This window comes from Camelina sativa, chromosome 20 (genome assembly GCF_030686135.1).
Source record: "Camelina sativa cultivar CO46 ecotype springtype chromosome 20, ASM3068613v1".
In the NCBI taxonomy this organism is placed as follows: domain Eukaryota; kingdom Viridiplantae; phylum Streptophyta; class Magnoliopsida; order Brassicales; family Brassicaceae; genus Camelina; species Camelina sativa.
In genome coordinates, this window is record NC_141899.1 from 7051773 (window position 1) to 7076252 (window position 24480).

Sequence of the window (24480 nt, forward strand, 5' to 3'; positions counted from 1 at the left end):
GAAGGAAGACGCTCCGTCTCACACGCTTCAGGAGATTCTCAAACCGACTCTTTACCTTGTTGTTTTATGTTTTAGGGCTTTCCATGTTGGACTATATATACATTTTGGTTAAGTCTTTGCCCAAGAGATCTCTTATCTCGTTTTTGTTCTTTTCCTTAAGGTTTACTAGCCACTTAAAATGTTTTGAGACTTTGTAATCCGATATTGTTGAGTTTATTCAGTTTTTGCATTTGATTTCTTCTACAAAGTTGTTCATCCCATTTTTAGCTTTCTAATGATGTTTTATTCAATGTTTTCTGATTTTGTATCATTGATGATGATTTCTAGATCCGAGTAGTGTTAGAGTTCTTGAGGATCGGATAGATTAGGTGGGGGATCTTAATGTGTAGGGTGTTTAAGCTTAGATTCGTATGATTCCCTTCTTGACTAGAGTTATAAATACTAGTTTCTCTCTGATCAATTGGAACTAGGTCTTAGATATTTTCACACCCAAAAGGTGTTTGATGAAATGTCTGACCAACTACTGCGAGAGACTTACATTCCTAGCCTAAGAGATTAGTTGTCTAGGATGTTTGTTGACGTGAATGAACTTGTTTGTCATGCCTGCTTAACCATGTTTCTCTAGCGAGAGCTAGGTTTGGAAGTGTTTGAGTCTGAGTGCCTCTGCCAAGAGATTGGATTAGCTAAGTCGTGATGTTCATTGTCTAGGGATAGTTTGCTTGTGGCATGTTAAACACTTTGTAGACTAAGAGACTCCGCCGACATCAATTACTCCCATCCTTAAGACTTCAATATTTTTGATTGATATTGCATTCCTGAGACCGTTTCTGTTCTTGCTATTTAGTTCATGCCTAGAATTGTTTTAGTTTCACTTATTCATATTCGCTTCTAGTCATGCATTTTCGTTTCTAGTTTTGTAGTTCATTTCCGTTTTGCATTTTGATCATTCTAGGATTGTTAGAAAAACACTCTTTTTGAATTGGCTTGACTTGTGATTACTTGATTGCATCTTGAGTGATAGCATCATCCCAACTGGATTGGCACCTTAAGTATTACAACTTCATAAGGTTAATTGAACCTGGTAGGACATACAAAAATCCTAGTATCATTAGTGTAGGCAATGTGACAAATAGGACATGGGCATTAGCAATGTAGTTTCAAAGAAGAGCTCTTGAAATGGATCGCATGTGAAATGGATTTTGGCATTTCGCTCACTAATCACAGCTCATCTATCCTCCGAAGCATCATAAACGAAAGAATTGCAAGAGCACCGAGATAACTGTTGATGTATGAAATCGACAATATAAATTATATGAATCAAGTAGGATGAATCGGATCTGGTCCTTTTATTTAACGTAAGAATCTCACTGAAGGGTTTTACAGAAAATGACAATTATGGAGCTAAAATGCTCAATACGAAAATAACAGCCTTTTCTCTCTCTAATTGCCTAGAATTTCGGATCCCTAGACGTGACCATGACATCAGGTATTAATAGTGGGACCTTGACCTAGGGTTTCTTATGTCTCTTGACAAAATGACGATTTTGCCCCTGCGGCCTGTTGGGCCGAATCCAAGACTTCTGGCCCAAATCTTCCTGAAATCTTCTGCTTGGGCTTCTGTAAATGTTGGGGGCAAAGCCCATGTTGCTGGTGTAGCTATTGGTGACGGAATTCCGAGACGTCGCAGAGACCGTACAGGGAACAAGGAACGCATCTCCCGTGACGCCGGGAGTACCTTATGCGATGAGGGTTCCGTCGTCCGCATCCTTGATCTCTTCCGAGTGCCAAGTGGTCTGAAGTTCGTGTTACCGAGTGCGGACACGCGCCCATGGGACTGCCCAGAAGGTCATCTTTGCGTTTACGAAGATTATTTTACCGATGGTGGCCTGTGGTTTCCTATTCCGGAATTTCTGACGAGCTTTTGTGCACGTCGGAAGATTGCGTTTTTGCAGTTGTCGCCGTACGTAATGCAGTGGGGCTTGCGATAATTGGTACTCATATGAAGATCGAGATGAGCACGGACTTCTTCGAGTTGCTGACTCGATTTATTCGTGATAGATCGGGGCTATGCGTTGCTTGTTGTGCGGCCGGTCTCACGATCATGAATGGGTAGAAGAGTCATATCAACGATTGGCGGAGGCGGTTTTTCTTCATGGAGATAAACGACACATCGGTCGAAGATCCCGGCATGACCTGTCCTTCTTCTTGGAACTTCACCCCCGGTAGCCGTTGCTGGGTTGGGTTCCTATCGTTTTGGTGTTCCTAACTTTGTTTTCTGACTGTACGTTTTATTTTTGCAGGAAAACCGCCATCTTCAGCTGCACGCGATTTGAGCACTGTTGACAATGGTGTTCCTTTTCTTTGGTGTAAGGCTTTGCGGTGGCCGAGAGTTCTTTCTCATCTCAAGACTTGTGAGTTTCGTTGGTCTATCCTTATTTTCGGGATTTATGTGTTTTCGTGACTAAGGCATCTATTTATCCTACAGGTTCGCGGACTGGATTGCAAATGGGAGACTGTCTGATGCCATGTTACGCTGACCTGTTCGATGCTAAGGAGGTGCCAGCTGTTGCTACCGAGGTTGTTGCGCCAAACACCAAGACCGGCTTGGAGGTCGTTGCTGTGGAGCTCGAGGATGGCGAGGTACCAACTCCCGTGGGTGAGACTGACCGCAGATCCCGTTATGCCGAGGTTGCTGCTGCTCGTGCCGCGAAGAAGCCTTCCTCGGGGTCTCGTAGGAATGTTTCAGCAGCTGGTGGCGATCACTCCCGGAAGAGATCATTACGTTCGAGTCCTCGGAGTGATGCTGGAGGTAGTTCTAGGCGTCCCCATTACTGGGAAGATGGGCCCAGGGAATTCGATCCGCAGACGGAGGATGGTCATGTGGAGATTGATCACTCCTTCTCATTTCGCTATGATGTGAAGGATCAAGCGTTCATTGGGAATCCGCGAGCTTGCGCGGACCTTGCCGGAAGGATTGATGGTGACTCCGTTCCGCTTCGTGCCTCTAGCGATCTGACTTGTCAAGATTCGTACGAACAAGCTATTCGTCGATAGTTTCAGGTTAGTATTTGATCCTTCTGCTCACCCCGATTTGGACTTTACTTAGTCGTAATCTGATTATTCTGTTTGATTCCTTAGGCGATGAGCTTGGTCAACCGTCTCGCTGGCGATTGTGAAGATAAGGTGCGCGCTGCTAGGAAGGAGGCCTCGCTTCCTCAGGATGCGTTTGCTCAGGCTGAGAGGTCAAGCAAAGACAACGCAGCGATGGTCAAGGAGCTCACGGCTTCGCTCAAGCAATCCCAGCGCAGGCTCACCTCCGAGTCGGAGCGACTCAGGAAAGCGAGGGACGAGCGCGGAGAGGAGGAGCGCGCCAAGGCTGCTGTCGTGATCAAGGCACATGAGGAGCGTATTGATTGTTTTAGGAGGCATGTGGTCGCAACACGCAAGAAACAGCCCCATTTACTCACTCTTAGCCAAGTGACCGGAAATAGGCAATGTTTGACGAAGTTGATCAGTAGGGGTATTGCTACTCCGGAAGATAGGATGGCGCGTCTTGCTGCTGGCGAGAAGGAGTTCACGGCGAAATCGAACGGGGTTGTGGTGCCACCGCTTCATGATGATGATCTCGAGCCGTTCCCGGAAGCTGCTGGTGGAGGTGCTGATGATGTCGCAAACGAGTGATGTCCTAGTATTATTGCTTGTTGTTATTGCTTTGGCTTTTTTTTTGTTATTTGGTACTTAGTCGTTGATTGCTTCTGTACTTTTTCTTCGGATATTTGGAAACTCGTTTGCTTTTGCTTTATTAACTTGGTTATTTGCTTTATTGCACGAATGTTGATTATTGCCAAATTTTGTTCTCTCCATAGTGATGAAGTTGCTTTCGTTTTATCTTTTATCGTTTTGGGGCATATGTTGCGGTGAAGGACGTCTCCTGGCTTATCCTGGATATGTTATTCCCCATAACGGCGAGAGTAGACAAGACAGACTTGTCGTACTAGTTAGGTGCGTTCAGTCGCGACCGGCTTACACTGTGGATGCTGCAGGAATCGCAAGAGTGTGCGAGTCGGGGTCTTCGGCTTATTCACTCTGCGCCCTGCTAGCTTTGGGAGTCTAGGCTCGGCTTATAAGTCCTTACCAATGTAAGGACGTGGGTTATTTCACCACGGCACCCGTGCGGAGCGCTTGCGAGTATGGACTCGGCTTTTCTTCTTTACTGAAGTAAAGTATGGATTATTTCACCATTACATTCATGCGGAACGTAGAACTGTGCACCTGGCCAGGGCGTCAGCGTGGAAACGGAAGATTTGCTCGAAAACTTTATTTTTTTATTGAAGTTATAGTTGCACTTCGTGAAAGGCTGCCTACGTACCCTCGAGAGGGATCAAACCATTCGTAGTTCGTATTACAAAGAAATGCTCGGAGACGAGCTGTTTTTTTTTTTTTTTTTTTTTTTTGTACGTCGTGGTCAAGCTAATGGTAGTAGCGGTTAAGGTTGGCGGAGTTCCAGGAACGCGGGACTGGCGTGCCGTTCATTTCGAGAAGCTGATAGACTATTGGCTTGACAATCTTCGAGACTAAGTAGGGACCTTCCCAATGTGCGCCAAGCTTTCCAGCGTTCTTCTCGGCAGTGTTTTCGTAGACTTTGCGGAGGACAAGATCTCCCTTGGCAAAGTAACGAGACTTGATTTTTTTGTTGTAAAATTTGGCCGCTGCTTGCTGGTAGTTCTGGATGCGCAATAGTGCCTGGTCGCGTTCTTCTTCGAGGAAAAGTAGTCTATCGCACAGCATCTTGTTGTTCAGTTCCGGATCGTGGACTAGCATAGAGCGTCGAAGCGTCGGGATTCTGACTTCCGCTGGTGCGAGAGCCTCCATGCCGTATGCGAGCGAAAATGGTGTTCGTCCTATGGATGTCCGCGGCGAGGTTCGGTGAGACCATAGAACGCCGTCGAGCTCATCTGCCCAGAGTCCCTTCTTTTCGTCGAGCCGTTTTTTGATTCCAGCGAGAATTTTCTTGTTGGTTGCTTCTGCTTGTTCGTTGTCCTGCGGATATCGTGGAGTTGACTTGCTAAGGCGTATCCGCCAGCCGGCGCAGAATCCCTCAAACTGGAGTGAGATGAATTGTCGCCTGTTATCGCATACAATTTCGTATGGGAGTCCATGCCTGCATATTATATTTTTCTAGACAAAATTCTGAACTTCGTTGGCTTTGAGAAAGGCGTATGACTCTACTTCAACCCACTTGGTGAAATAGTCCGTCATGATTAGGAGGTACTTCTTTTGGCGAGATGGTGTTAGCGGACCGACAATATCCATCGCCCATTGCATGAATGGATAGGGTGGTGACGTTGTGCGCAGGAGTTCAGTCGGTGAATGAATGAACGGTGCATGACGCTAACATTTTTCGCACTTGCTTGCGAATGCAGTACAATCGGCAACCATGGTCGGCCAGAAATGGCCATTGTGATGAATTCAAAGTGCCAATGCTCGCCCCCCCGAGTGGTTACCTCCAGCGCCTTCGTGGACCTTTCGCATTATGTCGTTGACGTCCTTTGTATTAACGCAAATGAGAAGAGCGCCATTTGCCTCCCAACGAAACAAGCTTCCATCCAACATAGTATAGTGCGCGCTCTTCACGCGAAGACGTCTTGCTTCCCACTTATCTTTTGGCATAATTCCGTCTGCGATGAATGCTATAATCTCAGTTTGCCAATCGTCTCGCGAGGGGGCATCAGGTGCTAGTACGGGCGTAGCTGGAACGGCTGTAGTGCTTGAATTGGCAGCTGTTGGGGCTGGAATGGGCGTGGTGGAAGTGCTCGCGTTTGTGGCCTGTTGAGGCTGATCTCGTGACTGCTAAGACGATTGCTGAGCTAGCGCTCGGGTTTGCTGATGCTTCTGTTGAAAAGGCGACTTCAAGGAGTTCAACGTCAATACTTGGTTGGTCAATGCTTTCCACCGGAATTACTTGGCGGAGGTCTGGGTCCGATGTAGAGGCTAGTGTTGCAAGTGCGTCTGCTGGAGAATTGTCGCTGCGTGGAATCTTGACGAGCTCAAAGAACTCGAACTGTTGTGAGAGGTCGCGGACAACTTTCAGATAAGCATCCATGCGTGCGTGTCTTGTTGCATAGTCTCCACTGAATTGGTGCGTGACCAGCTGTGAATCGCAGTAGACTTGTATCTTTTTGACTCCGATTCCGTGTGCGATACGTAATCCAGCGATTAGCGCTTCATACTCAGCATCGTTGTTTGTGGCAGTGAAAGCAAGGCGGAATGACTGCTCCAAGATTTCACCTGTTGGCGAGGTTAGGCGCACGCCTGCTCCCGAGCCCATTTTTGATGAAGCGCCGTCAACGTGAAGAGACCATATCTCGGGTGGAGGGGTGTCAGCTTCGAGTTCAGGAGAGAGCTCTACGAGAAAATCCGTGAGAACCTGTGACTTAGCGCATGTGTGATTCTTGTACTCGATGTCGTACTCACTCAATTCAACTGCCCACTTTGCCAGTCGACCTGATTGACTTGGGCTGTGAAGGATTGTGCGCAGCGGCTGATTTGTCAAGACTTCAACAGTGTGTGACTGGAAGTATGGGCGGAGCTTGCGGGCTGAAATGACGACTGCGTATGCGAGCTTCTCAAGAGTTGGGTACCGAAGTTCTGCGCCATCGAGAGTTTTGCTCACATAGAAGATTGGATGTTGCTCTCCACGATCCTCTCTGACGAGCACACCACTTACAGCTGAACAGGAGATGGCAATGTAGAGATAAAACGTTTCTCCTAGCTCGAGTTTGGCCAGGACTGGTTGAGACGATAAGTAGTCTTTCAACTGCGTGAATGCTAGCTCGCATTTCTCATCCCACTCGAAGCGTTTATTTCTGCGGAGGAGCTGATAAAACGGCAAACACTTGTCTGTTGAACGAGAGATGAAACGGTTCAGTGCTGCAATTCGCCCAGTAAGCCTCTGTACTTCGCGTGTACTCCGTGGAGACGAAAGGTTGATGATAGCCGAGATCTGTTTCGGATTCGCTTCTATGCCGCGTTTCGTAACGAGGTACCCCAAGAATTCTCCGGAAGTGACCCCAAATGTGCATTTTGCCGGTTTTAGCTTCATGCTGTACTTGTTGAGTATCTCGAAACATTGTTTTAGGTGTGCGACGTGGTCTGCAGCCTGAGCTGATTTGACGAGCATATCATCAATGTAGACTTCCATCGTTCACCCTGTTCAGTAATGAAATCAGTTTTCTCGCGATCACCTTTGTGCATCATTATCTGGTTGTAGCCTGAGAACGCGTCCATGAAAGACAACAACTCGTTTCCTGCTGTGGCTTCGACGAGCTGATCAATGCGCGGAAGAGGAAAACTGTCTTTCGGGCAAGCTTTGTTGAGGTCTGTAAAGTCGACGCAGACTCTCCATGTACCATTCTTCTTCTTAACGACGACGGGGTTACTCAGCCAATCTGGGTAACTCACTTCTGTAATTGATCCCGCATCAAGTAGCTTTCGTACCTCGTCATTGACCGCGGTTGTGCATTCTGCTCCAAGCTTTCGACGCTTTTGCTTGACGGGCTTGTAAGTCGGGTCAACGTTAAGCTCATGGCTGGTAATGCTCATATCGATTCCGGTCATATGATCTATCGTCCATGCAAATGTGGTCGCGTTTTTACGCAAAAACTGGACGAGCTTGTCTCTTAAAGCCATTGGTAGCTCCGTGCCTATTCCGACACAACGCTTGGGATCAGACAAATCGATGTTGACTTGAATCACAGACTCTTTTGGAGGTGGGATGCGTGGATCTCGCGGTGGTGTTGATTCGGCAATCACAAATGCCCTCGCATTCCGCATCTTCTTCTCGATGATGAAGCAAGTTCGAGCCATCAGAGGATCTCCACACAGCGTGTAGATACCGTACGCGTTTGGAAACTTGACACATTGATGGTAAGTGGATGCGACAGCCCGCATCTTGTGAAGCCATGGCGTTCCAAGAATGACATTATAGACGATGGGTTTATCTACAATTGCAAAGTTAAAGCATTGCATGGTGCCGCCGACGTAGATTGGAAGTGTAATGGTTCCGACAGTCATGATAGTATCTCCATCAAATCCCGTCAGAGGCTGTGTTTCGTGTACCGTGTTGCACAGATCAATCTCCATTTGGATCAGTACATCCTTGAATATTACGTTGACCGAGCTTCCGGTGTCTATAAGGATTCTCGTAACTGAACTTTCCCCGATTACCATTTCTACGACAAGTGGGTCATTGTTCGGACTAGCGTTGCGCGCGTCTTCTTCAGTAAACGTAATTGGTGCGGTGGATGTCTTGAACATGTTGTTGTGAGAAGGCATGTTGCGCTTTGTTTCTGTTTTGCGACAGTAGGCTTGGATTGATCGAACAGAATCAAAGCATGTTGACAAGCCACCCATGATCATGTTGATCCTTCGACGAGGAGCTGGTGGTTCATCGTGCTCTTCTACGTCATGATTCCGTTTGGGGGGAGGAGGTAAGCGAGCGATTTCTCGTGCTCGGTCATTCTGTGCCCATGCTCGGTCATCCTATGCTGCAGCTTCCTCTTCGCGTTGTCTGTCGTACTGCTGTTTATCTCTCAGGAAATACTGGTTGTCTTTGTGTGTGACGACTTTTCTCTGTTCTCGTTCTACATCGACGTCACCTTTTTTGTATTTATTCAGAAGAAGCATTTGAAGTGTTTTGCACTCTTCAGTCGAGTGTCCGTTAAACCTGTGGAACTCGCAATACGGGCGCTTGCCTTTGAAGCCTGGATTATCGGATTTGTGGTGCCATTTGTTCCAAGACTTATTATGCTGTTCCTTTCCATCGATAGCGAACATCGTCGTTTTTCTTCCTTTCTCGCCTCTGGCGAAGTCCTTGTTGTAATGTTGGCGCGGTTCGTAATACTCATCTACGGCGTTGCCTTTTGAGTCTGGAGCCTTCTCTGATGCTTTTTCTATCGTACCAGGTTGATCGGGGTTCCTCTTACCTCTGTCTTCTTCGACCAGAATGTATCGGTTGGCACGTGCGAGGACTTCGCCCAAGCTTGTGACAGGTAGGATTGTTAGATCATCCTTGAATCTGGTACCCCAGGTGAGCGCGTTTTTCAATGCACCGATTGCGGATTTATCACTTATAGATAATCGGGACACGACATCTTTAAATCTATCCATGAAAGCCCGTAGTGACTCGTCACGTAGTGACTCGTCATGTTTCTGATACATTCTCCATAGATCAGCATTTGACGCAGGTGTGCGCAAGAAGCACTGGTGATGCTGAAGGAATGCGCTTGTTAGTGCTTCGTATCCATCGATCGAGTTGGCCTCAAGTCTTGAGAACCAATTTAGCGCTTCACCGGAAAGACTCTCGACGAACAGCTGACAGCTCCCCGCATCTACTTCCTCAGGTGAGAAATACGATCGATTGATGTGGATCGTCATGGACTTCAGGGAGACGGTGGGGTCGCCCTTTCCATCGTATGGAATTGGTCTGTTCTTGCTATTGTCGGGATTGTGCTTGACTCTAACTCCTGAAACCCTTGTAGTGAAAGGTAAACGTCTTGCTTCCGCTAATACGGTTTCTAGCTCTGGTGCTGCACTTGTCGCTCGATGCATCTGAGTCGTAAGCGTCTGTAGCTGAGCTTGCATCTACAGACGTAGTGCGTGATTTTCAGCATTCTCGGAACGACTCGGACCAGCATGTTGATCTGTGGAGACCTGGCTGGACTGGAAATGTACCCTTGGCTGCTCACCATTAGGTCCGACAATGATCGACGAGAGTCGGGGCCTTCCATTAGCATTGTGCTTGACTCGTGGTATGGTAACGGCGTTACGGTCAGCTCGCGGAGCGTTGAGGTCAACTCGCGGAGCGTTGAGGTCAGCTCGCGGATCGTGGTAGTCAGCTCGCGGATCGTGGTAGTCAGCTCGCGGAGCGTTGAGGTTAGCTCGCGGAGCGTTGAGGTTAGCTCGCGGATCGTGGTAGTCAGCTCGCGGAGCGTTGAGGTTAGCTCGCGGAGTGTCAAGGTCAGCTCGCGGAGCATAGTACTCAGCTCGCGGAGCATAGTACTCAGCTCGCGGAGCATTGTGGCCAGCTCGCGGAGTGTGTGGCGCCAATGCGTCTTTGTTTCGTTCGTGTCGAGGTTCTGATTGTCTCCTTTGATACCTTGCGTGGTCATCCTGCCCTTGAGACTCTATCTGCGTCGCTTGACTGCTTATCTTATCCAAGGTTCTTCGTACAGCGTCGTCGAGCGCAGCTTGGCTGATTTTCACGTGTCTGGATGATCGACGAGGATAAATGTCACGCGTAGTGCCCGTAGCTTCGCGGTTGTTTGGAGCGTCTTCAGCAGCTACACGGTCAGGAAGGATTGCACCATTGGTTAAGCCATTTGTCGGAGCGACGCGCGTAGCGCCTACGGCCTCGCGGTCGGTTGGATTGACTCCAGTGGTTTCACGAGCAGGGGACGTAGCGCCTAAGGCTTCGCCATTAGTTTGAGCGACACGCGTAGCGCCTACGGCTGCGCGGCCAGTGAGTGTTGCGTCCTCGCCCGTAACTGCTTCGGTTCTGTTGACGCCTTGGAGTTGGCTCGTCCTCGCACGGGTGCGCCCCCATACGGTTCGCCTGGGAGACACGTCGCGAGCTGCAGGTGAGTCAGCGCCTTCATTGCTGGAGAGATTGGTGTGAGACATGCTTCTGGTTTTCCGAAAACGCCTTGTCTTGAAACTCTTTTCGTTAAAAAGAAAGGATTTCGTTCAGCCCCACGGTGGGCGCCAAATTGTTGATGTATGAAATCGACAATATAAATTATATGAATCAAGTGGGATGAATCGGATCTGGTACTTTTATTTAACGTAAGAATCTCACTGAAGGGTTTTACAGAAAATGACAATTAGGGAGCTAAAATGCTCAATACAAAAATAACAGTCTTTTCTCTCTCTAATTGCCTAGAATTTCGGATCCCTAGACGTGACCATGACATCAGGTATTTATAGTGGGACCTTGACCTAGGGTTTTTTCTGTCTCTTGAAAAAATGACGATTTTGCCCCTGCGGCCTGTTGGGCCGAATCCAAGACTTCTGGCTCAAATCTTTCTAAAATCTTCTGCTTGGGCTTCTGTAAATGTTGGGGGCAAAGCCCATATCCAACAATAACTTTGGTTGGAATTCAATTTGTCCGAGTCCTACAAGAGTACAGTTCTTGGAAAATCATGTTATTAAACTGTATTTTTCCTCTTGACTAATAGTTAAAATACAGTTTTCACAATACAAACAGAGCAGAGAAAGCACGATCCTCCCTCTTACTCAACTGTTAGTCATCAAATAACTAACTAGACTTCTTGTTGTCCTCCAAGCTGCCTTCCATGACTTCAATAGATTTGCCTTCCATGACTTGAGTAGATCTGCCTTCCATGATTTCAATGATGGAAACGAGTCTTTCCACAGGAACCTTAGTAGCATCGGATCTCATACCAATATCGGAACGCAGGCGATCAAAACAGTACTTACCATATCCTACAGTCCCTACCAACACCACACCACCAAAACCTGTAACTGCATATCCAAGTGTTGAAGAAACCACCGAAGCTGTTCTACCAGACTTCACCATCCCAATAAGACCAATCGCCCAAGAAACAGCATCGCCTGCTACATACGCGGAATTGGCTTGACCACTACTTCCAAGCTTGATCTTTGACATGACAACCAAACCAGTTTTGCAATAAGTAGCAAAATCTTCACAATTGTTCTCAAACAGGTTGTAAGCACCAAACCGGTTTCGCAATAAGAGGAACTCAGCACGGGAAACGACGTCATCACAAGGATCTGAAGTTGCAGTCGTGCAAGTACCTCCTCGTTGCTTTGCGATAAAGAAAGCTGGAGAGACACCGTACTCGAAGAGATAAAGGTTTCCTCCGGCGAGAAAGCAATCAAGGCAAGAAGAGATTACACCGTCGAGTTTGGATTGATCTCCACACTTAGGACAAGGGTTGTTGCCTCCTCCATGATTCGGAACTGAGCTAGTGATGAAATTGTCCAGGAAAGTCCCTGTTCCGGTTTCGAGACCACCTCCACGAGTGAAATGTATCACTTTCTCATCGCCTACATAGATTCCTACGATATTGCAAACAGAGTACAATCGTGTTTATGAACATTACAAAAAAACCCAAACTTTGGAATCTTTTGATAAACCCAGAAAAAAAAGGCTGTAAAATGCAACGAATCTAACACACATTTCCACGAAATTGTGTTATGAAACAAACCCAAAAACTGAACCTTTGATAAACCCCAGAAGTCAACTAAGAACGAGCATGTAATGTATTGGATTCACATATACATACATAGATAGAGAGAGCGAGAGAGAAAGAGAACCGTGATGGGAGTAGATATAAGCGTTACGCCAAGAGTAGATGTGATCTCCTGCTTTCAGATCATCTCTGGAGATTTGGTTGGACAGTAGTCCCATGGCCGCGCAAGATCTGATTTTTGCTTAACGATTAGGTTTTTTTTTTTTTTTTTTTAATGATTCTCTGCTTTTTTCTTTGGTCCTCAAGGCTTAGTTCACTCCACTTGTACATATTTAAAACTGGGGGGAAAAATTGCAAATACTGTATCTCTCCATACTAACAAAAGCTTGTAAATTGACCTCCAAACTATGGATACTTTACAAAACACCCCTCAAAGGCTCAACGTAATGACGTATAGTGTTTGTTTTAGTAGTTTTCAATAGTCTGACTGTTATCTTGCAAATATCGCTTATTTTCAGGGTTGTTTTGTTTTTCTTTTTAATTTCAACTTTAAAACCACGCTCCGAATTAAAACTTTATTTTTATTTTTTTGGCAACTGATTTTTGGAGTTGTGATTTAGTTCACTACGGATCAATATTAAAATACAAACTACTGTTATAATTTAATAGTACAGTATGTTTCCTTCTTGATTAAGCAAGTTTAGTTGGTCACAAACGTTGCTTTCACCTACTACGAAAGAGATTGTGTACAAATTCATTGACCATGTCTTTTGGTTATAGATACGTTAATCGCCACACCAATAATAGAAAGTCCAATATCTCTTTTTAGTAGTACTATTTTTACAACGGTGAAAAGATAAATTTTTTATTGTGTTAGTGTAAAATATCTCACATCGGATAAATGTGAAGGGACTTAGTAATATATAAAAGGTTATAGTTTCCCCATTTATTGTTAATTAGTTTTGAGTTGAAAGCCCACAAAGCACAGTAAAACCCGAATTTAATTTATTAATTAAAGAAATTTTTATGTCAATTTTCTCATCCATCACCCATCGTCTTAGCAATCTGTCTTGCAGTAATTTTTGCGTTACAATTGTGTTGTCAAATTGACAAAAAGCAAATGGGCATATCATCAATGTAGTTAGTCCAGATAAGCAGTGGAGAACCGTTTTGTTACATTTATAGGGATTACGGAATACAAATTCATTGACCATTGTCCATAAATATATTAGAATCAATGTACGTGATTCGTAATTTTGTGGAACGGTGAAAGATGTTTAAGAAATGGTCTCATCCATCATCACCCATCTTCTTAGCAATCTCCTTAAGCACAAGCTTAGAAACTTTCCCCGTCGAAGTCTTTGGCAACTCATCCCTAAACAAAACCGTTTTAGGAACCATAAACCTAGGTATCTTCTTCCTACAATACTCTATCAACTCCTCCTCCGTTGGTTCCACACTCAACCCTTCCTTCAAACTCACAAACGCACACGGCGTCTCTCCCCAAAACTCATCAGGTCTCGCCACCACCGCCACTTCACTCACCGCCGGATTCGTATACAAAACCGCTTCAACCTCCACGCTACTCACATTCTCTCCTCCTGATATGATTATATCTTTCGACCTATCCTTAATCTCTAAATAACCATCCGTGTGAATCACACCAACGTCTCCGGTGTAAAACCACCCGTCCCTCAGAGCTTTCTCTGTTCCGATCGGATCTTTTAAGTAACCAAGCATGATCGAGCTTCCTTTCATCACTATTTCTCCCATAGTTTCTCCATTCCTCTCGACGCTTCGACCCGATTCAGGATCCACCACGTCTATTTCAGTAAACCCGACCGTTCTCACTCCTTGCCGTGCCTTCAGCCTCGCTCGATCACTCGCCGGTAAACGATTCCACTGTGGCTTCCACACGCAGGAAACGACTACACCGGCCGCTTCTGTTAATCCGTAACCGTGACTGATAACGAAACCGATTGACTCGGCGCGGAGGAGCACGGCGGCTGGAGGTGGAGCACCGGCGGTTAAAATGTTGACGGGACGTTTTAACGGCTGATGAGATTGCTGAGTCGCAGACAACATGTGGAGCACCACGGGAGCTCCACACATGTGCGTGACGTTGTGATCACGTATCAAACGGTAGGTTAACGGCGCTTCGAACTTGCGCAAACAGACGTTAGTTCCTCCGACGGCGGCGATTCCCCATGGATAACACCAACCGTTAGCATGAAACATCGGTAGAGTCCATAAGTAAACCGGATTTTTCGGTACGGTCCAATCGATTAGAGAATCTATTGACATTACGAAAATACCCCTGTGGCAGTGTACCACTCCTTTGGGTGCCGAAGTCGTACCGGAAGTGTAATTAAGCACAATCGGATCCCATTCGCTTACGGGTCGGATCCATTTGAAACCCGGATCACCTCTCTCGACAAGATCATCGTAAGTGTAACTGAACTTGTTACCATCAGCCACGTCAGCACCTCCTCCTTCCTCTTCTTTATCGGCGATGAAGACTAGGATCGGCGGATCAGTCGTCATCATCGAGATAGCTTCGACGGCTAGATCGTGAGAGAAGACGTTGACGAAGAGAAGCTTAGATCCAGAGTGGGTGAGTAGAACAGAGACAGTGCGTGCGTCGAGGCGCGTGTTGATGTTGTTGAGGATTGCACCAGACATGGGAACAGCGAACTGGAGCTCGTACATCGCCGGAGTGTTGGGAGAAAGGACGGAGACGACGTCGGACCTTCCGATTCCGAGTGAAGACAGAGAGGACGCGACGCGGAGACAACGGAGGTTAGTTTCACGCCACGTGTAAACGGTGTTGCTTCCGTAAACGATGGAGGTACAGTCACCGTACACAATGGCGGCTCTCTCTAAGAAACCTAACGGCGTCAACGGCGGAGAGTTAGCGGCACATGGCTTCATTGCCTCCATCTCTTTCTCTTCTCCAGTGGGGAGTAATCAAAGAATATACAGTACACTTGTATTGTATCTGGTTATTATTATCTATAGAAGAAAACAAATTAAAGAGTCTCCATGCCATGATGTTCAAGATTACGTGACCATGATGCTCTAAGAGCAAGTTTATTGGGAGGTTCATATAAGGGAGTTCTTAAATTTTTTATGAATTAATTGTGTACTGTTTGGAATATAAGAACCTATGATCTCTTAGATAAAATTTTCTCTTTTATTGGTAGGTTCTTATTTTGGATCTCTTATTTTTGAAAATATTGTTTCTTATTTTTGAAAATATTGTTTTTTAAAATTTTAAAATTTTAAATAGAATAGAAGTGGTATAAATGTGTAAACATTTAAGATTTTATAAAAATAAAAAAAAATATTTCATTTTTATTAATTTTCAAATATACAAAACATAATAAAACATTAATACATATTACAACAAGAGTCACAAGAGTCAGATATATTATTATGCCACTGAAACATAATTCAAATCGCCTCTCATGCATCCTCATGAATCCAGATTCAATCGCAACCGAGAGAGAGAGCGCGAGAGCGAGAGAGAAAGAGAGGAAAAAAGAAAAAAATCGAAGGGGAAATGTTTTTTTTTTCCTTTTTGTATTATTCTTTCAACCAACTGAATGGTGACACGTATCGCCCCTTAAACCAAGATTCAGTCTCTTATATAAGGGGAGATCTTACCATTTTTATTCATTTCTGATTAATTTTTTTTTAACAAAAGACTAAGAGCTCTTCCTTTGAACCCCCGATAAATAAGGCCTTACTAACCGTACCCACAAAGCCGGTTGAAGAATTTAATTCTACTAACGCGACCATACTATAAAATACTAGTTTCTGCTTTGCGATGGACAATATTAAATAATTTATAACCGAGAAAAAGATACTAGCAGCAGTCCATGTCTGCTTTCGTGATGCGTCGATGAACCGGCCCAAAACACATGTTTTTCCGACTCTGACGTTGTTTATTGCGACGCAAAGGACTTTACTCACTAGTGGACAACCCACACAATACAAATCCCTAACTAGATATTTTGGATATAAATTCAAAAAAATAGCTACACTGTTAGTTGGAAATTTATTATCTTCCCTTTCAACCACATCATATAAATGTGGACGTATGTGATGTGACCATACACAACTACGTACTAAAGTACTAAGTCCAATGTTTAAGACTTAAATATAATTTGCTAATTGCTATGATCCTTTATAATATGTTGTTACCTGGCACCACAACTTTTTCTGTTTGCTGATCGTCACTCAAAGTCACATTTAAGTGTAATCTTCCTAAAGCATCTAAGAACAAAGGGAGAATGGCGAATGAGGAGGAGGAGCCGTTCAACTCAATGGTGCGTGTGTGTATTCCAGTCACCGGCAATGGACTATTGTGGGCTACGGTAACTATTATGGGTTTCAAAATGAAGATTAATCTTGACGTTGTTCTTGATGCAAGCATCCCTCGTTTCTACAGCAAACTGGTACCCGCTTATATACACATACACATGTTCTTATAATATTATACTTTTAATTATTATAGATAGCGGGTACTTAACTTCTATGTGGAATTTAACATATTATTTGGTCTCTCTAATTTATCTTAACTTTATTTATTTTTTGAATGAATGTAAAATTTATGGATCATCACACGAACTCTTGGCGTCGGGATCGGCTTCTTGAACATTTCGATTCGGCAGATGTCGCTTTGATAGAGGCTATTCCCTTCAGTAGTCTGCCGATGGCAGACTCTTTAGGGTGGCATTTTACAAAGTCTGGTAAATATACGGTTAAGTCAGGATATGAAACAGCAGGTCAGGGTATTCCAAACACTTTCCAGGCTAGTGGGTGTGTTCCTGAGATCACCCCGCTTCTTGCTAAGGTTTGGCAGGTTTATTGTCCCCCAAAGCTAAAACATTTCATGTGGCAAGTGCTATCGGGTAGTATTTCGGTGTCAGCCAATTTGAGACGGAGGGGCATAGAATGTGACGTTGGATGTATGCGGTGTGGGGCGGCTGAGGAGACTGTTAATCATGCTATTTTTGTGTGTCCGCCTGCCCGTCAGGTCTGGGCTTTGGCCCATGTTCCTGTGGGGCCTAACCAATTTCCAACGGCTTCTATTTATGCAAATGTAGATCACTTTTTGGGACCTACGAATCCGGGTTCCAGTGTAGCGGTTTTCCCGTGACTTATGTGGTATATCTGGAAAGCAAGAAATGCTTGTGTGTTTGAGAATCAGACGGAACGGCCGGATGATATTGTGCAGATAGCGCAAGGAGAAGCGACTTCTTGGTTTCAGGCCCAGGTGGAAGATTGTAACAACCTGTCCCGTGGACCCTACTAGCCCACCGCTAGCTGCCCCAATGGACCGTCCGTGAACCCTACTAGCCCACCGCTAGCCGGCCCAACAGACCCCAAGCTGGCCCTGCAGGGCATCGATCCTAACCCATCACTGTGGATATCCAAATCCACTAGTAGGTTATTGGTGCGCCAGGCGTTCCTCGAACCCTGGTCCTCACCCTTTAACAACCTTCCCACAGGACAAGCTGTCACCAATTGATCTGCAGGTCAATTGGTGGCAACTTGTCTTGTGTGAAGGTTGTTAAAGGGTGGGGACCAGGGTTCGAGGAACGCCTGGTACACCAATAACCTACTGTGGATTTGGATGAATAGTTCCATTTGCTCAGTGAGGGGTTAGGATCGATGCCCTGCAGGGCCAGCTTGGGATCTGTTGGGCCGGCTAGCGGTGGGCTAGTGGGGTCCACGGACGGTCCGTTGGGGCAGCTAGCAGTAGGTTAGTGGGTTTCGCGGGACGGGTTGTCACAAAGATGAGGGAGAGGAGGTTAATCCCTCTCCTATGGTTCCGGGTCCTCCGCTCCATCGGCGGAACCCTCCTCTTCCATTGGTTTATTCAGGCTATCGATGCTTTGTTGATGGCTCTTGGAAAGAAACAAATGTTTTTGCGGGTGCAGGATGGTTTTGTACTTCTTCGCAAGGCTCCCCACCAATTCTAGGAGCAACCAATTTTTGGCGCAGTCTATCTCTTCTACATGCAGAAGTGGAAGCTTTCAGCTGGACGATGCGGTGTATGATTGGCCACGACTTTAGAGAGGTGGCTTTCTTTACGGACAGTTTGGATCTGGTGAAGATGGTGTCTTCCCCTCAAGACTGGCCGGCCTTTGCAACATATTTGGAGGGAATCAAGATGGACCAGGCGGAGTTCTCTTCTTTCTCTTTATTTCATATTTCTAGAAATGCAAATGTAAAAGCGGATTCTTTGGCTCGCCAAGCGCGCCTTTCTCCGCATCATGTTTTGTTTGTAGGCGACTTTCCTTCAAATTGGTTCGTTTGAGCTGATTCTTTTGTTGACAAAAAAAAAAAGTAAAATTTATTCAACCAAAAAAAAACCATGTTTACATTATATGCATCGTTTGATAGAAATAAAATTGAAACAAGTAACTATTGTAAAGAAAACTGAGCCAAAGCACTAGCCTCTCAAGGCAAACCAAATGCCCGGCCGAACCATCTTCAAGCTTAGGGGAACTTGTCTTCTTGACAGAGCATATATCTATTGCGGACTACTTTATCTATTGATTTGATAGTGTAATCAGGTGTCTTAGGAATCTCACCGTGCAGCCTCCCGTTGCGTTCACACCATATTATTTATGTGAGCGGATGATAAAATGGTGCAAAATGGATTGAAACAAAAGTCAAGTCAATGTAGAAGACCATGTAGCCATAGTATACATAGATCCACAAGATATATAGGTGAAGATGGAAAAAGTTTCGTCCATGATTATATCTCACGTAATTCCTCTTGATAGATCAAGGCCCTTGTCGTACATTCATATTCTTAAGTCAAAAACTCAGATGCTGACGCTGTCGGTGTAATTAATAAGATCTCACCATTGGTTGGAAGATGCGATGTCCTTATAATTAATGTTATCTTTTACTCGCATCTACCCATAAAACATCAGACTCGGGCACATATTCTCCTTATAATTAATGTTCCCTTTTACTCGCATCTACCCATAAAACATCAGACTCGGGCACATATTCTACTGCTATTCTTCCCAGGCCTGGCTATCCCTCCCGTCAAATGGTAAGATGCGTAGCCTTAGAAACAAAGGCTGGTTCTTACGTTTTCGAAGGATGCAATCTAAAAGGCCGGTGAATGTCATGTGCATTTAAAAGAGATTTTAACACCGAACTGTCTCGCTGGATGAGATTAAACTAATAAAGAACGCAATGAACATGGTATGTTATGATTGATGTTCATAACTAACTTCTACTCGGGTTCCCTCTCTTTCTCACTTCTTGAACCGTCAATATGGTTTACAAAACCGATCCATTGGTTTATCGAAAAATATGATGGCTCGAAAGAAGCACTCTTATTACACGGCTCTAGCTAGAATTTAAAGCAGAATACGGTATCATTAGAACCAGAAATTCAAACCAAACTCAAATAGGAAATATCATAACAAAAAAGATTTGAAGTGTGAGGTAATGAAGATATGGTGAGACGTGGAATATTAACCATCAATGATAAATTTCTGGTTTTTCTAATCAACAATAAATGATTGATTGGCGGATCAACTAAACGTCAGCCTCGTGGGTCATTTAGCAGCGTACTCTCTTTTATTATAGCCGTTCGACTACTGTATTTACTTCTCAAAAAAACTGAGGGACGAATATTTTAGGTCAAGCTATGACGTGATTTGCTAATTATCTTTTTTTTTTTTCTCACGATATTATTAATGACTTTTTTGGGTACATACTACTCCCTTTGTTTCAATATAAGTATAAAAAAGTTTAGGCTTTTTTTGTTTGTTTCATTTATATAAAAACATTTCAAGTTTCTATGCATTTTTAATATTAATTTAATAATTTTTGACTATTTAAATTATGCAGTATTTTTTTTCTATTAGTTAAATTATGTTAAAGAATTATATTTATTGATTCTTAATCTTGGTGTTTTTAGCCAAAACCATGGTACAATATTCTTTTTTTCAATGTCAAACTATAAATAAATAATTAAACATACAGTATGTTAAAAGTGATTAGCTTAAATATAAAACAATTAACATATCCTTGAAATCTTTAATAAATTCTGAATTATTTGAGAAATAGAGATTGCAACTACGACGTCAATTATTTTTAATTTTATAAATAACTACAACTAAGTATTTACAGTCACATTTAATAGAGACTGCACTGCAACGTCATTTATTTTTAATTTTATACCATAATAACTAGATTAGGACTGTACCGCGGGCAAAATTATTTATAACTAAAATATTTCAATTATAAGTTATATTTGTTGGTTAAATATGCTATAATAATTATTAAATAAACCATATAATACTGCAATATAATTTATTGTTTACATAAGATTTATTTAATCAATTTAATTAGATATGTCTATTTTCTGATACCGACAATGTTAACAAATTAATAAAATGATGTTTTACCCCTGTAACACCGAATTAATGATATTTTTTTTAATTTATATAAATATTGATAAAACCTGTCCCGCTATATAACCCCGTCCCGAGATACTTTAACTCACACTATATCATCTTAATTTTTAATATTTATTGTGTATCTACGGTATAACATTTAGCATATTTAACTTTTTTAAATTTTTTAATATTTTTCATATTTAACTTTTTAAAAATCTTTAAAATAAAAAACCGGAATAAACCAAATAAAAGTTTTTGAAGTTTGAATGTCTAATAATTCAAGCTTTCTACTCATTTGTATTCAGAATCTTTTTGGTCTCTTTTATAGTATGACTCTGAACCATTGTCCAATTTTTTTAGACGATGTGGGATATTATACGGGAATTTTTTTCTTCATCTATTGAGTAATATATGTCCGTTTTAAAAATTTTGTATTACATCATATGCAAGAAAGAATCACAATTTTTATTAACTAAATGTATTATAGAATAATTCAAAATAATTTAAATATAAATTCAAATAAAAATGAAAGGGAATAATATATTTATGTTTGAATGAAGTAGAAAGATTTCCTTATTTTTTTAAATCTTATCTATAATTAATTTTAAAGTTTTGGTAACTAATATTAAAGTCAATACATTAAATGTAAAAACTTTCCAGAGAGTATTTTTGAGAAAAAACTGCTACAAAAATACTAGTATAGATAAGTTAAGTTTATTATAAAATAATTTTTTTAGCCCATTTTGCATTAAATAATAAATATTACAATTGTCATTTAAGAATGCACGTTCTATCATCAGCTTCGACCACATTAAAAGCATGAACATATGTGTGAACATACACAATCACTTAATTAAGTACTAGCTAATTCTATACTAATGTTCGAAACAGACAACGTGAAACTGAAATAAACATATAGTTTTCTGGCGACTACAATTTTTTGTATGTTTTGTTAGAAGAAAATTAACCGTCACCCTTTATAATTTTTTTTTTTTGCTGTAACAAACATAAAAGACCAAAAGAAGAGAGCCACATTTAAGACCACTTATATATATGTAGGTATAGACAAACTTTATACTATAAAAGAAGAAAGAGAGAGAGAAGAGAAGAGATATGCACATAGGGAAGGGGAGAATGAAGAATAAGGAGGAGGAGGAGGAGCCGCTCAGCCCGATGGCGCGAGTATTCCAGTCGCCAGACATAGACATATGTCCAATCGTCAACATTGGTTTCAAAACCAAAATTAATCCTGACGTTGTTCTTGATGCATTGAGGCATAATGTCTACAAGTATCCTCGTTTCTCAAGCAAACTGGTACCCACTTATACGTAGTTATTCTCGATCACTTGTAAATGTTGTATTCAAACATGACCTGATCTAGAATTTTTTTTTATATAAAAAAATTTCTTTTAAATGATTTGATACTTATAGAAAAAGAAAGAAAAATAATGATATGTTTGATGATTAATTTACATGATCTCAATGTACTTGATATTTTGAGTCAAATCATCTGACATAGTGTTTGGTCTCAATATGTCTTATCTTAATAGTCTGAAAATGGTGCAAAATGGATCAAGACCGAAGTCAATGTAGAAGATCATGTAATTGTACCATACATAGATCTAGAAGAGATATGTGAAAGTGGACAAAGCTTCGTCGATGATTATTGCTCACGTCTCACAATGACTCCTCTTGATAGATCAAGACCTTTGTGGGACATTCACATACTCAACGTCAAAACCGCTGATGCTGAAGCAGTCGGTGTAATCAGATTTAACCATGCGTTGGCAGATGGGATGTCCTTCATTTCCCTTGTGCTCGCATGTACCCATAAGACATCAAATCCAGACATGTTGTCTACTGCTACTCCTTTGGTGAAACGGCGAACCACAGTGCCGCATAGCCTTGAGAAAACTGGCTGGTTCGTAAGGGTAATATTCACCATTGGTTCTACAATGAGACTGCTTTGGAATACAATCGTAGATGTGTTCTTGCTTGCTGCGACGGTGTTGTTTTTGAAGGATACAATGACGCCACTGAAAGGCAATGCGAATGTCAGGAGAAATCCAAGGAGATTTTATCACCGAACTATCTCTCTGGATGACATTAAACTTATCAAGAATGCTATGAACATGGTAACGTTGCGATTTATGTTCATAACTCTGTTGAGGATTTTAATTTCTCTTACCTTACTTAATAGATCTGTGCTTTTTTATTACATATGCTGTCATTAGACTATCAACGATGTTCTACTCGGAATTACACAAGCTGCTCTTTCTAGCTATATGAATAGACAATATCTTGTTTCCCAAGAACAAGACAAGAATGATGAGCTGGAGGATGGATCATTATTGACTTCATATCTTCCAGATGGTATACGGTTTCGTGCAGGTTGTACAGTAAATCTAAGGTCAGACATCGGGTTCAAGGTTAGAAACATACTCCTCAAATCTTATAATTTATAATTCTTTAATTCTCAACAAACAATATTTAATTTATAATACTTCTTATGCATAAAGCCTTTGGCAGAAATGATGGTGAAGGATTCAAAATGCAGGTGGGGAAACTACTTCAGTTTTCTTATCTTGCCGTTATCGATTGGTTTAGAAACCGATCCATTGGTTTATCTAGAAAAATCCAAAGCTATTATGGCTCGAAAGAAGCACTCTTATCAAGCTGCTCTAGCGTATTTTTTTATCAAAATCATCCTAAAAGTGTTAGGAGCTAAGGTAAAATAAATTTGAGATTGTGTAATCTGCATATTTATATGGGCAGTACATATTAACTCACTCCTGTCACTATAGGCAGCATCATTAGCATTCAATCAACACTTGAAGAACATAACGACATGTGTGTCAAACGTTATGGGCCCTATGGAAGAAATCAGTTTCCGTGGCCATCCCATCGCTTACATTTCTCCAAGCTCTTATGGACACTCACAGGTACGTCTTTTTTATTTTTTGTGTGTTGTTGCGTAATTTAATTTAAATCGTAATTAGCTTTTCTTTTTGATTGATTGTTTCTTGTTTTTGTGTTCGATAGGCATCGTTGATACATTACACAAGTTATGCGGGGGAAGTGACAATCACGATAGGGGTTGATCCTACTGTAATACCAGATCCTCACAAGATTTGTGATGATATGGAAAAATCACTAAAAACAATGAAAGCTGTTCTTTGGGAAAGAAGGTTACTCTAAGGCCCATGAGGCCTCAACTCATTCAAACCTTGTGTTTGCTCCTCGTTTTAAGTCCTGCATTGGTCATTCCTTTGCTTCATCTACACTGTTATCGCATCTCTTTCTCATGCTATTTTAATTCTTCGCTCTGTTTAGCATTCTCAAATATGGTCTAAAGCTAGTTGAGAGGTTTTAAGGTTGAAGAAAACTCAAAGCTAAACTCAAATGTCGTGTCTTAAGAAGTTAAAACCTCACGTTACTAGTTTCTGCAACCCACACAATACAATTCCCTAGCTGAATATTTTGGATATAAAATAAAAAAAATAGCGCTATTAGTTGGAAATTAATCATCTTTCCTTTCAACCACAATCCTTTATACTATAAAGCACAAGTCATCTGTCCAGTAAAATTTTGCCACGTGGATTTCTGTTTCAAATTTTAATTATAAAACAATCCTAAAACAAATTAAAGATCGTGTAGAAAAGTAAGCAAAACTAATAATTTTGAAGAAAGGGCGAAGAAAAAAAAAACTGGGCTTAGAAACAATAGGGACAATATTTAACTGTTCCACCGAGGCACTATTCCACGATCCCTTTTTCTCGGCCATGCTTTTAAACAAAAACAGTTCATTA

General features: G+C 42.4%; 5 protein-coding genes and 1 pseudogene across 8 annotated transcripts; 2 read left to right on the plus strand and 4 right to left on the minus strand.

Annotated features, from left to right (window-relative positions):
• The first annotated feature begins 1535 nt into the window (after positions 1–1535).
• On the plus strand, positions 1536–3054 carry LOC147918537 (uncharacterized). The gene is made up of 4 exons (XM_087503568.1): positions 1536–1845; positions 1953–2090; positions 2301–2366; positions 2486–3054. The coding sequence occupies exons 1-4, from the start codon at positions 1536–1538 to the stop codon at positions 3052–3054; spliced, it is 1083 nt and encodes a 360-aa protein (XP_087359694.1).
• A 4186-nt stretch (positions 3055–7240) lies between these two features.
• LOC147918538 (uncharacterized) lies at positions 7241–8412 on the minus strand. Its single transcript, XM_087503569.1, has 2 exons — positions 7410–8412; positions 7241–7326 (listed from the first exon to the last, which is right to left on the minus strand). The coding sequence occupies exons 1-2, from the start codon at positions 8410–8412 to the stop codon at positions 7241–7243; spliced, it is 1089 nt and encodes a 362-aa protein (XP_087359695.1).
• Positions 8413–8541: 129 nt separating this feature from the next.
• Positions 8542–9642, minus strand: LOC147918539 (uncharacterized). Its single transcript, XM_087503570.1, has one exon. The coding sequence runs from the start codon at positions 9640–9642 to the stop codon at positions 8542–8544; it is 1101 nt and encodes a 366-aa protein (XP_087359696.1).
• Positions 9643–11185: 1543 nt separating this feature from the next.
• On the minus strand, positions 11186–12540 carry LOC147918540 (protein LEAD-SENSITIVE 1-like). Its single transcript, XM_087504554.1, has 2 exons — positions 12358–12540; positions 11186–12099 (listed from the first exon to the last, which is right to left on the minus strand). Exons 1-2 carry the CDS (start codon positions 12449–12451, stop codon positions 11315–11317), a joined length of 879 nt encoding a protein of 292 aa, XP_087360680.1. The 5' UTR covers positions 12452–12540; the 3' UTR covers positions 11186–11314.
• Positions 12541–13391: 851 nt separating this feature from the next.
• LOC147918541 (putative acyl-activating enzyme 5, peroxisomal pseudogene) lies at positions 13392–15580 on the minus strand (annotated as a pseudogene). The gene has a single exon (XR_015592614.1). The product of XR_015592614.1 is annotated as a putative acyl-activating enzyme 5, peroxisomal pseudogene (transcript).
• A 5975-nt stretch (positions 15581–21555) lies between these two features.
• Positions 21556–24074, plus strand: LOC147918542 (wax ester synthase/diacylglycerol acyltransferase 8-like). Of its 3 annotated transcripts, none has more exons than XM_087504555.1 (6): positions 21556–21985; positions 22222–22806; positions 22906–23100; positions 23191–23400; positions 23476–23613; positions 23714–24074. In XM_087504555.1, exons 1-6 carry the CDS (start codon positions 21785–21787, stop codon positions 23867–23869), a joined length of 1485 nt encoding a protein of 494 aa, XP_087360681.1. In that variant the 5' UTR covers positions 21556–21784; the 3' UTR covers positions 23870–24074. The 3 variants fall into 3 exon arrangements, 1 of the variants encoding a protein (XP_087360681.1); XR_015592616.1 differs by having other exon boundaries at positions 21559–21985; positions 23201–23400; XR_015592615.1 differs by having other exon boundaries at positions 21743–21985; positions 23229–23400.
• The last annotated feature ends 406 nt before the right edge of the window (positions 24075–24480 follow it).

Bases quoted from the DNA above. Each gene is read 5' to 3' on its own strand.
- LOC147918537 (XM_087503568.1), top strand. From the start codon at position 1,536: ATGACGATTTTGCCCCTGCGGCCTGTTGGGCCGAATCCAAGACTTCTG. The intron at 1,846-1,952 runs GTCATCTTTGCG...GCGTTTTTGCAG, and splicing joins CCCATGGGACTGCCCAGAAG to TTGTCGCCGTACGTAATGCA. The intron at 2,091-2,300 runs GTCTCACGATCA...TTATTTTTGCAG, and splicing joins CGTTGCTTGTTGTGCGGCCG to GAAAACCGCCATCTTCAGCT.
- LOC147918538 (XM_087503569.1), bottom strand. From the start codon at position 8,412: ATGGGTGGCTTGTCAACATGCTTTGATTCTGTTCGATCAATCCAAGCC. The intron at 7,327-7,409 runs GTACATGGAGAG...CGCATTGATCAG, and splicing joins CGTCGTTAAGAAGAAGAATG to CTCGTCGAAGCCACAGCAGG.
- LOC147918539 (XM_087503570.1), bottom strand. From the start codon at position 9,642: ATGCAAGCTCAGCTACAGACGCTTACGACTCAGATGCATCGAGCGACA.
- LOC147918540 (XM_087504554.1), bottom strand. From the start codon at position 12,451: ATGGGACTACTGTCCAACCAAATCTCCAGAGATGATCTGAAAGCAGGA. The intron at 12,100-12,357 runs GTTCTCTTTCTC...GCAATATCGTAG, and splicing joins TTATATCTACTCCCATCACG to GAATCTATGTAGGCGATGAG.
- LOC147918542 (XM_087504555.1), top strand. From the start codon at position 21,785: ATGCACATAGGGAAGGGGAGAATGAAGAATAAGGAGGAGGAGGAGGAG. The intron at 22,807-22,905 runs GTAACGTTGCGA...TGCTGTCATTAG, and splicing joins TCAAGAATGCTATGAACATG to ACTATCAACGATGTTCTACT. The intron at 23,401-23,475 runs GTAAAATAAATT...CTGTCACTATAG, and splicing joins TAAAAGTGTTAGGAGCTAAG to GCAGCATCATTAGCATTCAA.